The following is a 14,858-nucleotide window of genomic DNA, read 5'->3' as shown; positions in this document are numbered from 1 at the left end:
CTTCCTATACGTCTCTATTGGCATGCTGTGACTAAAGCTCCCTCTTGGAAAACCAATTTGTTACTCTGTTTTTTACAATAATAATTCTTCCTTTTAAATGAACGATGTGGGATGTGGAGAAGCCATGTATTTGAGGTAAAAAAACTGTAGTGTGGTATTTTTCTTGTAAACAAGAACCATATTTATTTTTTTTCTGTGATTCAAGGCACTGTTTGTTTTCACTTCAGTTTCAAAAAAAATTATTTATCACAGCTGTATAATGCTTATACTGAAGCAATAATACTTTTCACAAAGATGAATATTTAGCTCCAACATTTTGTGAGCAATCTCAATAATCTAGTAAATTCACTAGAGGAAAAAAAAACCAATGTTTCAATATGACACAAAGCATACTTGTTGTAGATCTGCACTTGGATACGTGGTATATGTGCCATTTGTTCCGACTGAAGTTATTCATATTTCCTTTGCCAGGCCTTTTTTATGCTTGGATCCATTAACCTCCTTAAAGGATACGTTATCACTTTCTGTGGGACATGCATAAAAATGGCAGTGTTCAGTGCTGGCATTACTGCCTACCCTGCTGTCAGGGAGTTAGCTGTCTGACACTAGATGGAGATGCATGTTGTCCTAAGAAAGTCACAATATCTTTCAAACACATTACAATTATCATGTAAAGGCTAATGCTGTCTGTTGAAAATTCCCAACATTTATCTTAAATGAACGATATTTTTCTGTATGTAGGCTGAGCTAAAATGCCATCCAATATTATTCTGCAACAGGCTACATATAATTGGTCGTCTTATAGAAACTTAAAGGTTTTAAAGATACCTCATGAGTTTATTTTGTCACTGAAACATTCTGTTTTGGATTTATGTCTTAGAAACCATCTGTGAAATGAACCTAAACTCACAGTAACACAGTGCAAGCTGGTTATTTTTTATTTTATTTTAAAGAAGAACTCTTCAAAAATCAAATTTCACCTTCAATTAATCTGCAAAACCCTTCTCTTGCAGCCCACGTTCGCTGCTTGCCATCACAATATCTCAACTAGTTCTCTAGGAAATGAGATGAACACAGCCAAGTTCCTTGCAGACTTAATGCTTCTCACTGCTCATTTTTCTATTGTGAATGTAAGGTATTCTTTTTATACGTGTGTTAGAAGAAAGTATTGTTCTAGCTAGGGTTGGAGGGTTTAATTAAGAGGGAAGGTCTACCAGCATGCCCACTAGATGATCAGGGCTGAATTAGTGTATGTCCCTGTGGGAGCTCATTCCACAATTGAAACTCCACTACTGTCAGTGCTTATTGCTGAGACTGAGCGTTGTTATCCTACGAAGTGTTAGGGACCTTAGCAGTGATTGCTTACATCAGAAGGAACAGCTATGTTATAAACATCGATGACCAGGATCAAGGCTCTGTTTAGGTGACAGAAATGGATTAAGAATTGGTGGACAAAGAAGGGTATGTGAACTTGCAAGGCATTGCACAAGGCTTTCCTAAACTGTACAAGAAACTCTTGTATATCATGATGCTGAGGTACTGCTGTGTGGTGAAATTCTTCTTCTGATCGCCAGTCAAGTGAACTTTAGAACGCAAAAATCTCCTTTTTTGACGCTGAAATAAAGTCAATGAAAAATGAACTTTAACAAGGAGAGTGCTTTTGGGAAGTCTGCAAATACATGTGAAATAAAGGTTTTTCAATTGTAAAGGAAATATATTAGCCAAAACTTGGGTGTATGCTAGTGTCACTACAACAGAATGTCAATTGGAGTGCTTTTACCACTACTTTTAGACATTAATATATTTGTTTTCTCAGTTTGACCTACTGTAGTCCTATATAGCCATAAATCAGTGATCCCTCGCCGTCCTCTTTGGGGACACCTCTCTTAAAAAAAAAAAAGTGAGACTCTCTATAAACTTGCTAGTAGTGGATTTTCCAGCCTAAAGGAAAAATCAAGTCATAGACATTAGTTGCTCCATTTACTTTATTTCCTATTAGGGTAAAAAGATCTGTATAATAGTGATATAGAAAAGTCTCAATTTTTAAAAACCTCAGTTTTTAGAGGTGAATAAATTGGAGGGAAAGGAAGGTTTAACTTTGTAAACGGTCAATAGTTGAATTTTGGCAGCATGGATTTTTGTTCAATTTTACTCAGAACATTGCACAGATGGAAAAAAAAATCAAAAAAGTGGCTTACAATTTTATTCTACTTCAAGGTGGAAGAGTAAATGTCTTGCATTTCTTGGATTGTGGTCAATTACATGTTTTTCTCCTGAAACCAAATTCTGAAGTGCCTGGAGGTAAAATACTGCATTTTGCCTGAACCCACAACAGAGATCCCATCTTTCCCAATTTTTCCCAGAGATACTCTATTTCCTAATAATAGTGACACTTGGTAAGGGTCCTGAGGTACTAAAATATGTTCTCTCTGGTAGGATGTGCTATCCCAAGTTCCAGATCTTTAGCCAAGTGTTTGCTCTGTCTTGTTTTCCTATGAGACTTTGGACAAGTCTTATGTGACCAGGCCCCACTTCAATGTCTCTGCTTCACTGAGGTGGGAGGGATAAAGCGGAGGTAAAGAGTGCATGTGTCTGGAAGTAGGAGGTATTCCCATTGCACTAACTGTTGGAACTATATGGAAGAGCACATCACATGTGATACTGCACTTGAAGCCATTTATTCCTCAGAAAGCAACAAGGGAAGCTCAGGAGTCTGTTTCCTGAGCCAGTTACACTTGGTGCACGAAGAATGGAGGTGTGAGCAAGTAGCTCCCAAACTGCTCCTTGCTTGGTGAGGGAAAAGGTATGGAGTTAGTGGGTTGGCCATAGGACAGGTTCTTCCATTAAAAATTCTCATCTAGGAAAGCTAAATTTTATCCATGGAAATCCTTATCTCTGTATAAAAAAATAACAAACAGACATAACAATATATAAATCTCCTGAACATAAATCAGACTCTAAGAACATCTGCTGTATTTCAACTAGTCTTACCGTTACCCTTCTACTAGTTAATCTATATACTGTAGTTATAGGGAACCAGGGTATTCAAAGATATTCTCCTCTATGTTCATTGCATTGCAATGGCTGAGAAAATTCTGCAGGAAAAAAAAAAAGCAAGCAAGATGAAAAGCAACTATTTTTTACATTAAATCAAAACTTCTTCAGCAACTTTTCTTTTCCTTCAAACACAGCAAAGTTCCATGTCTTCATTTGGTGCAAGTCATCTAAACTCTAGCAACTGTAGTGATGCTACACTGCCTTCCACCAGAAGAGCTGACCTGAAATGTTGCAAAATTATCTTGGCAGAGGATCAGTCATGATGATTTTCTGGGAGAAAGGCTTAAATATTTGGTTTCTAACCTAGTGGGACACAAAGAAATGTTTGACTGTGGCTGGTGGTCAAAATTCCAAATTATAGTATCTTTTTTAAACTCCAGAACAATTTTGATTAGTTTATCTAATTGTACCAAAAAGATATTTTTATTTCTTTAAAATCAATCTGACAATTTTGAGCCAAATCCAATTTTTAAGAAAAGACTAAGATAAGGGGGGAAAAAAAAAAACCTGGAGGCTGGGTATTGCTTTAGATTTTTTATTTATGTGACAGGTGTCACTCTCATGGTTCCACTAGGAAGAGCAGAGTGGCTGTAAGGGCTGCGGCCTCATCATTCTTTCCTACCTATGGGTACGATGAGTGTACTTCATTGTTATCCCACATACTTTGCCCTGCTTCACAACTTAGTTTGGACCTGTGCCTGCCTTGGCAGTGCTCTGGTGTGTTTCGTGTTTGGATTGGCAGATACCTTTCCACATTGTGCTCCTGCTCACTATGATGAGATCCTGCTCCAACAAACACTTCCACCTCTGATTTATTATTTGGCCATGAGTAATACTGTTAAAATCATCAGGACTGCATCTGTCATTGTGCATAAGGGTCTCACAGAGTCTACGCTCTGAAATTCCTAAAGCCCTTTTGAAATACTTTAGTGAGACAAGGAAGCAGTGAGTCAAATATTAGCAAAACACCCAAAATTCTGGGATGTTCTTTTCCTCAGGTGAGGGGGAAAGAGAAATGAGAACTGTTTACATCAAATGACATTCCAGAAATCTGCAAGACAGCTGTCATTTGTCTTTTGATGGTGCACCTTTGTAAGACATTGTCATGATAGCTATTTATTTTCAGGTTTACGTTCCTATGCAGTATTGTAATGCAATTACATTGCTGTCCATAGTTCAGTTTGAGAAAAAACTATCCTCCCACTGCTTCAAGGCTGAATAAAAACCATTATGGAAAATTCTTATGAAAGAACAGAAAATATGACTCTTTTAGCAGGCTTTTTGAATCCTTCTAAATTCAGAATGTGGTTAACTGGTATCTCTGCTGGAGAACAGCTTAAAATAACCTGTAGAAAAGATAACATTTTAACCAAAGAATATAATTTAATAGACATTTTTATGGAAACTCTTATATTTCTATAGAATATCCTTATGAGCTCTTTTAAGTTCTACAAGACTTTTCCATTTGTTGACACTGCGTGTCTATAAAGGATTGTCAGAGATTTCTCAAAGGACAGAAAGCAAACATTTTACTTATGGTTTTGTGGATATAGCATCCAGAAATATGAAGTAATGCAACAGAAAAATCAAGAATAAAATAGAAACAATGAGTAGACCCTAGCAGGTGAGTAAATAGCGAAAGTATGGCAAATTAGTTTTGGATAAATAAATTCAAGGGGAGAGAGGGAGATAACAGTGTTTAGATAATGACATAGATGTGCAAAAAGGTTCCTAAGGGATGTATTTTTAGAGTGAAAGGTAGTATGCCTGCTATTCATGCATATTTAAGCGGGTGGTTGATTGCTCTCTCTGAACTGCTCGGCTTTACTCCAACTGATGGTGTTTGCAATGTGTAATGAGAGCAGAGGATGGTCACGGTCCTTCCTTCTCTTTGTTTACATGTGCTTTTTAATTTTCAGAATGCCTATGTCAACATCAATCGGATCATGTCTGTTGCATCAAGGCTTTCTGAGGCAGGCCATTATGCTTCCCAGCAAATTAAACAAATATCTAGCCAGCTGGATCAAGAGTGGAAGAGTTTTGCTGCAGCTCTGGATGAACGGAGCACCATCTTAGCCATGTCTGCTGTCTTTCACCAGAAAGCTGAACAGGTGAGCTGCTTTTGTGACTGGCAAAATGATCCACTGCTACTTTGATAATGATGATGCTGCAATTATTACCTGATGACTTTTGGCTTGTATGCAGTGAGGTTAAGAGCCTAGTGGATCAGTGTCTCAAAAACAAATAGTAACATTTCCTCCAAAAAACTGGCACGTGTTCTCTGAGTGGGTAAGAAAATATGTTTATGCCTTAGTGATGAGAAAGAATCTGATCAAAACTGAAGTGCACTGTTGCAGTAACATGCTGCCTTATTTCTATTGCCTAATATTTCTTCAGTGCTGTCGATAAATTCAGGATTATTATGGTCAGGGAAACAGTATGTATCTGCACTCATATGTATATGTGGCATGTGCTATGTGCACAGGAACATTCACACATGTGCTATAGATCCGCACCAGGAGCCAATTTCTAGGAGCCAAAGCACATTATTGTTAATGAAACTTATGGAATTAATTCCACCACCTACTCTTGCAGTTCTCTCCATACTTTGCAAACTTTGTTAGACCTCACTAAGTAGAGACTTCAGAGCCAGCTAGGAACATCCAAGAAAATTTTCTGTGTCCCTGAACTCTGGTTTGTGTCTTTAAAAACTACCAAAATGGTTCCATAATTTCATAGCTACAAAAGATTTAAAATGTGGCAGTGAATATACCACCTGCTTTTTTTACACCTAAATCAGGTCCACTTCACGATGATAGTTAAACTTTGATCATAAGTTTATTACATTAATTTTCCAGGGACAAACACTGCGTTAGGGCTCTCTTCAGTATTGTTGAGTGCTTTTTTCCCCAAGTAGTTAATATCAAAGCTACTAAGTAGATGTGCTTGATCCTTATAAAATGACCCATACTTCAAGTGTCCAAAGAAGAAATTATAACCGATAAACCAGAAACTGTGCCTCGTAAGCCAGAATAGATGTATGGAAAAGTTTAGCTCGAAGAGTAAAGATTTTCTTTATTGTTTGTTTCTGACCATAGAATTATAACGGATTTTTCTTTATCTTGTGTTTCCTATTGACAACAGGCGATAGCGGTAGAGCAATTACTTGCCCTACGGGGCACTTACTCATGTAAGCACGCTCAGTGGTTCTGATGGTTTTGATACACTAAGAAGATGCCCAGCACAAGTACTTTCATCTCTGTATAATGGGCACTGTAGTGTTTAGGTGTAATCTTCCTCTTAATTGTCAGTCATCGTATGTTCATAAAGAAAAATCAAAAAAGAATTTATATCCAGTTTGTTATAGTCACAATAAGAATGTTTAAGGTTTATTAATGAATTAGTTCTTTCTTGTTTGTTTGGTGTTTGGTTTTTTTGTGTTTTTATTTGGGTTTTTTTATGTGCGATCCCCTGTTTTTCTGAAGTGTCAGTCTTGTTTGGAATTTATGAGGAGTTGCTGAGGTATTGTATAGCCTGAAAGGCTATAAAACAGAAAGCTGTATTGAACTGTCTATCAAGCTAGAGGTGAATTTTTTTTTTCTTCCTACCTTTTGAACACTGTCAAACTGGTTATTTTGCCTCAGCCTTGAAAAAAGCTACACTAACATCACTTTCAGCTTTGGGTCTTTTTCTTTACAATTGTATGGATGGGTCTGAAAAACACAGTCCTGCCTTGGCACCTCTTTGTAAGAAACTGAAGTTTGTGATGCCTGACGGAAGCTAGTCTCTTTATTACTAAGCAGACGAGAGAATTTGCTAATTGTGAACAGCAGTTGCGCCTCACTTGCAATAAGAAACAATTCAGTGGAAGATAAGTGCTGATGTGGAGCCTGTAAACTCAGACTGCTGCAAAAAGACATGTGGGAGTCAGTGTGTCCATTAGCCAGGACTAAAATTTCGACCTTGCTTTAGTAAATCTGGTGGGAGAAACCAATGACTTGAATGCTGATAATTTAGTCATCTGACCTCTGTATAGTATAAAAAGTGAAGTGTTTGCAATTTGGTCTATAACTCAGTCTGCTGTCTATCAAACATTCATTCTAAATGTCACGCTCTATTATTTGTATTATTTGGCATCACCCAGGGTTTTGGTTTGTGGTTTTGTGGGTTTTTTTTTTTTTTTACTCAGATAAGGGCTTCATTATTTTACAATAAATAAGGCTTAAATCACTGAAGCAAAGATGTAGATAAACCCATTATTTCCTCTATCCCAGATCACATCCTTTTTTGCTCCCTTTGTTCTGTCAGTAAAGGTAGTCTTGTTGCAGATGCAACCATTTCTCCCACAGAGCAGCATACCCCTGCTTCCCTTATACCAATCTGATATGCAGATTGTCTTTCCTTCTCCAGTGCGATAAGCTGCTACAGTTGCTTTGTTCATTCCTTCTTATTGATTGAAGTTCTCTGTGATGCCAACAGGAAGCAAGTCTATTAGGACTGTAATATTTCAGCCTTTGGCACACCCCAGCATGCAAGGAAGTTTTTGGCTTGGGACAGATTTCTGAAAAGCTCTACAATCTATATAATATGCAAGCTGAGCAGGAAGCAACTTGTTTTTCAAGGTCTCTTCCTAAAGACCCCACGCAGAAAACTGCACAGAATATAATTTGTCTGGCTTGGAGGGATGAAAGGCTGAGTCAACCCTGCTGGGAATTGAACCTCACATCTGTCTTCACGTGCCTCAGAATCACATTGCTTTCCTGGCTCTTAGAGCAGATACATGTGGCATGTTAAATGGAACTTGGCTGAATGAGTTCCTGGATCAAAGCTTTTTTTTTTTTTTTTTTTTTTGCTTTGTTCCCTTCTTGTTTGTGTGCACGTGTGTGTCTTCCTCAATTTTTTTGAACACAATTTCTGCATTGTAAACCATCATCAAGAAAAGAGAAAAGAAAAGGGAAAAAAGTAAAGAAAGAAAGAAAAGACAAATACTGCCAACTCAGCCTCCAGCCAGGCTTACTTCAGCATGTGCGTTTGATCAAAAGCCAGTAAACCAAAATCCAAACAACCACTATGTCCAGGTCAAGGTGCAACTCAGGATATTCAGTGGATGTGTTTCCCAAATATCCGTTAACTCCACCTGCTAGAAATCTCTTGGGGTTTTGTGGTGGTTTTTTTTCCTTCTTTTCTCTTTTTTGTTTTTTCCCCTCCCTTTCTCAGTCTAGCATGGAGATATTCTAGTGCAAAAGAGAATCTGCTTCTGTGTCTTTAGGTATGTCTGAGGCTACTCAAAGTTGCAAGAGAACGTAGGAGAAAGTGCCTTATCTCACTGTGATTTCAAGAGAACTGTGCTGATTTACAGCAGATGAGATTCAAGCCCACTAACTGCCAGATGGGGGAAGCAGACATACCAGGTGTCCTCCCTTTCTTGGATGTAATCTCTGAAAGTGTGCTGAAGTATTCATAAGATGTTCACTCTACAGATCCTGTCAGAATGAACAAATTAAAGTCTTCAATCAGCCAAGAGATCTCAACCAATTAATTCTGGGTCAGAGTCTACCTTCAGAAGTGCACAAGCAGAATTACTATTTAAGGTAGTAGGTGTTAGGTGCACATGCTAGACATTTATGCTGATTCTCTGAAGACTGACCCTTGATCATTTGTTTCATATTACGTTACTCCCCAACCAGGAAGACTACTGTTCTCATCTCTGCCTGGATTTCTCTTAGCACATCCTGAACTCCCCTATGTGAGGAAAGGAAATGAAAAAGAGAGGAAAACAAAAAAGAAAAAAGGAAGGAAGAATTTGAGGAAAGGAAGGAAAAGAAAAGCCAGTTGATATCTATAAGATGTAGGGATAAGACCAAGACAACTTCTGGATTATATAAGGAAACTCTAGAAACAACAACGGGGAACATACAATTAGCCTCATACAAAAAATTCAGAGCATGAAGAGATTTTATAAGTCACCGACAAAAACAATTTCATGGCCTTCTTCCCATCTTTCCCCACAGCCATTCTGGAGCATGTAAGTACACTAGAGTTTGGTTTTAATTTCTCCAGGGCCTAGGGGAACCACCCTGGTTATCCTGCAGCTTCCATGCAGCGGCCTAGCAAGACGTAAGCAAGGACTGTGCAAAAAATGTGGAAAAATATGGACTATCAAATGTCTGAGCTGTGTTTTGGAGCAACCATGTGATACAGCAGAGCAGTCCCTGAGGAAAGCTGCTAAGAAGTGTTCTGAGAATATGTTATTACCTGACTTAATACAGAATTTGCAACTTGGGTGAATACATTGTGAGTCAGGGGCAAGGTGGTAGGCCATCACTTCAAAGTTACTTTGGGATTGGATCAGGAGCACAAAGCTACCTTTATTTTTTAGGAGAAATTTTTCTTAAGTCTTGAAACACATGGACTGTCATTTCAAATCATATTTAAGCAACTTTTATGTTCCCAGTAGGAGCTATTCTAGTCTATGGGCTAACTAGAAATTTAAGCAATTAATTTAAATGGTATTGAGTATCCAGTAGATAGTAACAGCTCCTGTTCCAATCTAACAGTTAGCAATTTACAATGTTAAATGCATCATTTTTCGATTCAGATGAATGGTGATTTTTTTGTGATATGAATATGTTTCTAGCATGAAGGGTTACATTTCATAGTTTTTTGTATCTGCCACAGTGTGTGACAAATAATAAAAATTAACATAACTGCTTTTTTCAAAATACCCAAATCAATAGTCCTTTCCAAACTAACACTTTGCAAAAATCCTTAAAGATTTTGCTCTCCCTAAGTGAATCTACACACACAGCACAAACCACTATGCACGGTTTCAGATCAGAGTTAAACACTGACAGGCTGCATTTCTTAAAACTTTTTAAAACGGATGATGTCAACTGCTCCTGCTAGTGGCAGAAGTGAAATTACTGATTAATTGTTGATGTGACATTGTCTATATACAATAGATATACAAGAGAAAGATAGATGTGAGACAACAAGATGACCATGTGGTTGTGTGTATAGGACCTTCCTGAGACTTTTCCCCCCTACTGTGCAAATCAGAGTCTGGGGATATGGCAGTATATGAGTAACATGACTGTAAGAGGTTGTACTAAAATTGGTGGAATTCAACAGTTTTGATAAGAGCCATAACAGCATGATTTCAGCAGCCGGAACGCTGGTCTATAAGGTGTAAAGGTCTTTTCTTCACTGTTTTGACCAAGAGGTTCCTGTAACAGCCCCAAAAGGGATTGATCTCAACTCCATCCTCTTAAAACTGTATAGAAAATTATGTATTATGTAAATTCCACTGCCTTGGCATGAAATACGATGACTTCAGCTTTACGCAAGGGTGTTTGGTGATTTCTTCTGAAGAGATTCAACAGATCAGGAGTCAAACCAACACAAGTGAACCTGCTGTCCTTGCCTCCAGTCTTCTAGAAAGCACAGTTTTCACTGTTAGATCTGTACTTTGTAGACATGAACATTTAGGATTTCATCTTTGTCATTGAAAAGAAGTGTTTACAATGCAAACACTTTATAGCCTTGATTACATAGCAGCATGGTGAACGGCTTTACACTGTTAATAAAAAGGGATGTTGATGCTAGAGCTGAATTGAAATTCTCTGCTTTGAATCTCACAGCCCTTCATGCTGTGAATGGCTGCTTTGCTAACAAGCCACAGGTGAACACTTCAAGAGTCGATAGAGCTGTGATCCTGGGGGTGGTTTTGTGGCATTATACATTCACCCTACAGGGCCTTGCATCTGTTGTATCATTAGCTGTTCTTTTTTATAAATAGCCCCAAAGTATGGCAGGTTGGTATAACAGAAAGATAGAGGAAGAGAAAATATTAATGAGAAGTAACAAGGTGGCATTAAGCAGTTAGTATGAACAAAATATGAACATGTGAGCTGTGTCATTGCAGTAAGCCCTGTTTAAAAGAAAAACAGGATGGGAACCTCAGAGACTAAATTCCTCCTTTTTTTTACAGAACAGGGAGCACCCAGGAGAGCTTCCCCAATTTGTTCTGCCAAAGTGCATCAGCACTGCTCTGGAGGCCTTTAAGAGTGGAAAAATATTTTTTTACACCCCTCTGCTCCCTGAAGCCATTTGGTTTCTGGCTGTCTGTTAAGGCTTCCAACCAAGGTGCTAAACCATATCAATTGCAATGACAATGATTTTTTTTCTCCCTTTTTGTGGATGTCTGCCCACCAGGAACTGGACTGAGACCAGCAGCTCATTTTGCATTGGCTGCTTAGCAGCCGTCAGATGGTAATGACATCTGATCACTGCTGACCTGGGCCAGAATCAAATGTGTGACCTGGGGGTTTAAAGCCTTGGTATCCTATTAGAAATCCCACTGATCTGGCCCTGGGTTGGGAACTGCTTCAATACAGACTGTCTGCCTTTTATTGAAATCAATGTCAGCATTGATTTTAAATGGGGTTTTCTATTGCTGAGATTAGTAGTGTTAAGGACAGGTAAGCGACTTGAAGGAAGACTGACAGCTGAGACAATGCTAAATACAGCTGGAGCTGTAACTGTGTCCTTTTGTGCTTCACACTGATGTTTTTTTTCCTAAACATGTTGCAGCCTCCCTTTTTGGGATGCAATGTTGTAGCCTCCCTGCATGGTATGCAAAGACTCTTAGAATGGGTGTTTTCTGAGCCTGGTTAAAGGAGCATTTATTTTTAATCCAGAAGAAACAGCAAACATTCCTTTGGATCTAAGTGTCCTTCAAGTACTGAGGAGGTGGCAGGAATGTGCTGTTCCAGGGTGCCCAAAAGGACTCCTTTATAACTGTTACGTTTTCCTCAGTCGTTGCTGCAGTCATATGTGGCATTCTACAAAGTTTTCTAACATTGATGAGATGTTGTTATGTGTCACTGTTGCTCATTGTTTCTGGAATTGTTTCAGTTCCTTTCAGGTGTAGATGCTTGGTGCAAAATGTGCAGTGAAGGAGGCCTTCCCTCAGAAATGCAAGACCTGGAACTGGCCATCCATCATCATCAGACCCTGTATGAACAAGTCACACAGGCCTACACAGAGGTACGTGCTTCTCAGAAAAGAATGTGAAATGATAACAAGTATTTAATTGCATTTTAGAACTTAGCTTTTCAAAATGAGATAGGTTCTGCTTTCCATTTCTGCAACTTTTTCAAAGGAGGAGTCAGATCTAACCCCAGGCCATAGGAGGAGACTCCCAGCAATCTGCTTGTAAGGGCACAACAGGACAGTCTGAGGGACAAACTGCATACAGAAATGAAACCTAGAACAAGTGTTGGCACCCCAAAGAAGGGCCGCTTCACTATCTTTGCTGAACAGGGAACACCTTTAAGCCACCAGTAGCTTTACTCCTGTTGCTTTCTTTTTGTGAATGAGTCCTGGCTCTAGCACAGGTATGCTAATGGAAACAGAGGATGCCAAAGGCTTGTCCCTTCAATATACAAAGTCATAAAGATGTCAGGTCTGCATTACAATGAATGGTGCAAAAGGCTGTTCTTTAGATAGAATCTAGAATCATTTAGGTTGGAAAAGACCCTTAAGATCATCAAGTTCAACCACTAACACTACCGAGTAAACCATGTTTCTAAGCGCCACGTCAGATGTATGTGTATATACTGTTGTCAAATATCTCAGACCTAAATAGGGTACATGGATTTTTCCTTTAAAAGAGGGTGCCAAGAATGCTAAGACTAAAACATACTCTCTGGCATTTTGTCAAAAAAAAAGTACAATTCTTCACTTCCTTTTTCCCCCTATCCAGGCTGCAGCATGAAATAAAAACTACTGACAAACAGCCAACATCCAGTGCACCTGACTGCAGGCCAGAGTCTATGTTTAGTCCACTTTATTTTGCAAGAGGGCTGCAGGACCTCCCTGGCATCTGGGAGGAGTCCTTTTAGAAATTAGTCTAGTCTAGATGTTCACCCCAGGCATGGGCTGACATGCAAATTACCCTGGGGGTGAGAAGCCATGTACCTTATCCCTTTTATTCTGTTATTCATGCCTCCAGGACTCAAGCTTGTTGGAAAGTAATCCACAGATCACCTGAATGCATGGATTTAGTTGTGTTTTTTATTTCCCTGTACTATGCTATGCTTGACTGTCCAGGTATCAAGGAGTTTAGCTCCTTGCAGGGTTTTCCACGCTGAACAGGAGGACTGTGGTAGTGCTTGCTATACTTAGTTACCAAGAGGAGATTCCAAAACAGAACAATTCTACACTTCCTCTGGTCATTTTGTTCTTGGAAGAATCTATAGTATAAAATAGAAGAGAAAAGGATTTGCTAATCTAGACTTGGTGGTAGACACACACCCATACACAATGAAGTTGTGCAGATACCTTGATGATGGATGTAAGGAGTGTTTGATAGAAATCTTTTGTTTTCCAAACACCTGCAAGAATTTGGGAGTTAGACAATTAGAATGAGCAAGCGTGCATTGTGATCACAAAGGGTAATTCCTTATTCAATACTCAGGCTTCTCAGGAACAGCGGATTGTGTGAGGAAACACAAAACAGTCCTGTTGACTTCTGGTTGCAACTGTGAATTTTATACATGTGCCTAGACAGTTGAAACCGAGGTTTTTTGATTGCATTTAAAAAATATTTCTAAAAAATTAAGTCAAATTAGGATTAAATAAAAAATAATAATGCTTGAAACTGGCATTTTGTTTATCAACCCCAATTGTAGTTTCTGTGAAATGAAAATTCATTTAAAACTCATTGCTCATTAAAGCAACCTTTAACATGCATATTGCTTTTGCTGGTGCTTCCTCAGAAAGCTATAACTTGTCACAGACACAGCTGTTTAAAACATTTCTATATTATTTCACTAATAAGTACATTTTTAAATAGTATGTAGAATTGCCAGAAAGGTTACAGTCTGTTATTTTAGAAATGTTCATCCCTTTTCCTACAGCTACATGGTGAGCTGAAAAGCCTGGATTAGATTTAGGAGTCCTGCCTCTTATCCAATATGCCTATTTCTACAATCTAGCTAATGCCCCTTGCCCATAGAAAACAATGTTTCTTTCCTCAGAGCTCTCTATGGTGGGATGAAGAATGTAGCTTTTTATTTCCTTTTTTTTCCTGCAGAGTCATTGAAAAATCTCTGTTTCTATTTCTGTAATTCTAAGAGATTCGGAATAGAATGAACATTCCTTGGAATAACCATTTAGGATGGGTATTTAATAGGATATTAATTAACATTTAATGGGATATATGGGCCCATTCTGTTCTGTTACAGAGTATAACAAAGCTGTTAAGAGTCACTGCAGGAACCAAAGAAGAGATGCCCGAAGAATCTTAGGGAGACTGTTTTTTTCCATCTTGCCATGGTTGTAGCCATAATTATTTGCCTTCTTTCCTTTATTGCACTTGAGTGAAGCTCAGAAATAGTGGAGGCAGAGATCATGGACCTGATATGCAATCCACAGCTAAGCAGTCCTCTTCTGCGCTAAGCCAAGCTGCTGGTAGAACAGGCCTTCTTTCTTCTGAGAATCAAGTAGTGTTCTTGCTTTTACTTTGGGTAGAACAGTGCTGGAGGGAGGAGATACACAAGATATATGCCTTTGGCAGATTCCCCTCTTGCAGAAAGTTGCTCTAGATGTGTCTAGCCAGGGCTCATTTATATTGCTCCACCAGTGTTTCTAGCATATGAACAGCAGGAGACAAACTTGGGACACCCCTAGCGAGGACCCTACTGCTTTGGTAAAGATAAGGAGGGAGATAAAGAAAGGTTTCTCCAGACAGGCTGGAGCCTGGTTGATGGCAAGAGCATCTTGTTCACTGTGACTTG

General features: G+C 38.7%; 1 protein-coding gene across 4 annotated transcripts in view; it reads left to right on the top strand.

The window, feature by feature from the left end:
* The window catches only part of KALRN (kalirin RhoGEF kinase), a gene marked incomplete at both ends in the record, with an annotated part of 523,644 nt that overhangs the window by 239,732 nt on the left and 269,054 nt on the right, over window positions 1–14,858 (top strand). For all 4 annotated transcript variants that reach the window (XM_082001554.1, XM_082001555.1, XM_082001553.1 and 1 more), the window contains 2 exons: window positions 4,977–5,168; window positions 11,974–12,105. In XM_082001554.1, coding sequence (XP_081857680.1) covers window positions 4,977–5,168; window positions 11,974–12,105 — 324 coding nt within the window. The remainder of the gene's footprint in view (window positions 1–4,976; window positions 5,169–11,973; window positions 12,106–14,858) is intronic.

The sequence above is a fragment of the Phaethon aethereus genome (assembly GCF_964289735.1).
Source record: "Phaethon aethereus genome assembly, chromosome: 6".
NCBI lineage: Eukaryota > Metazoa > Chordata > Aves > Phaethontiformes > Phaethontidae > Phaethon > Phaethon aethereus.
This window is presented reverse-complemented; position numbering and strand designations above follow the sequence as displayed.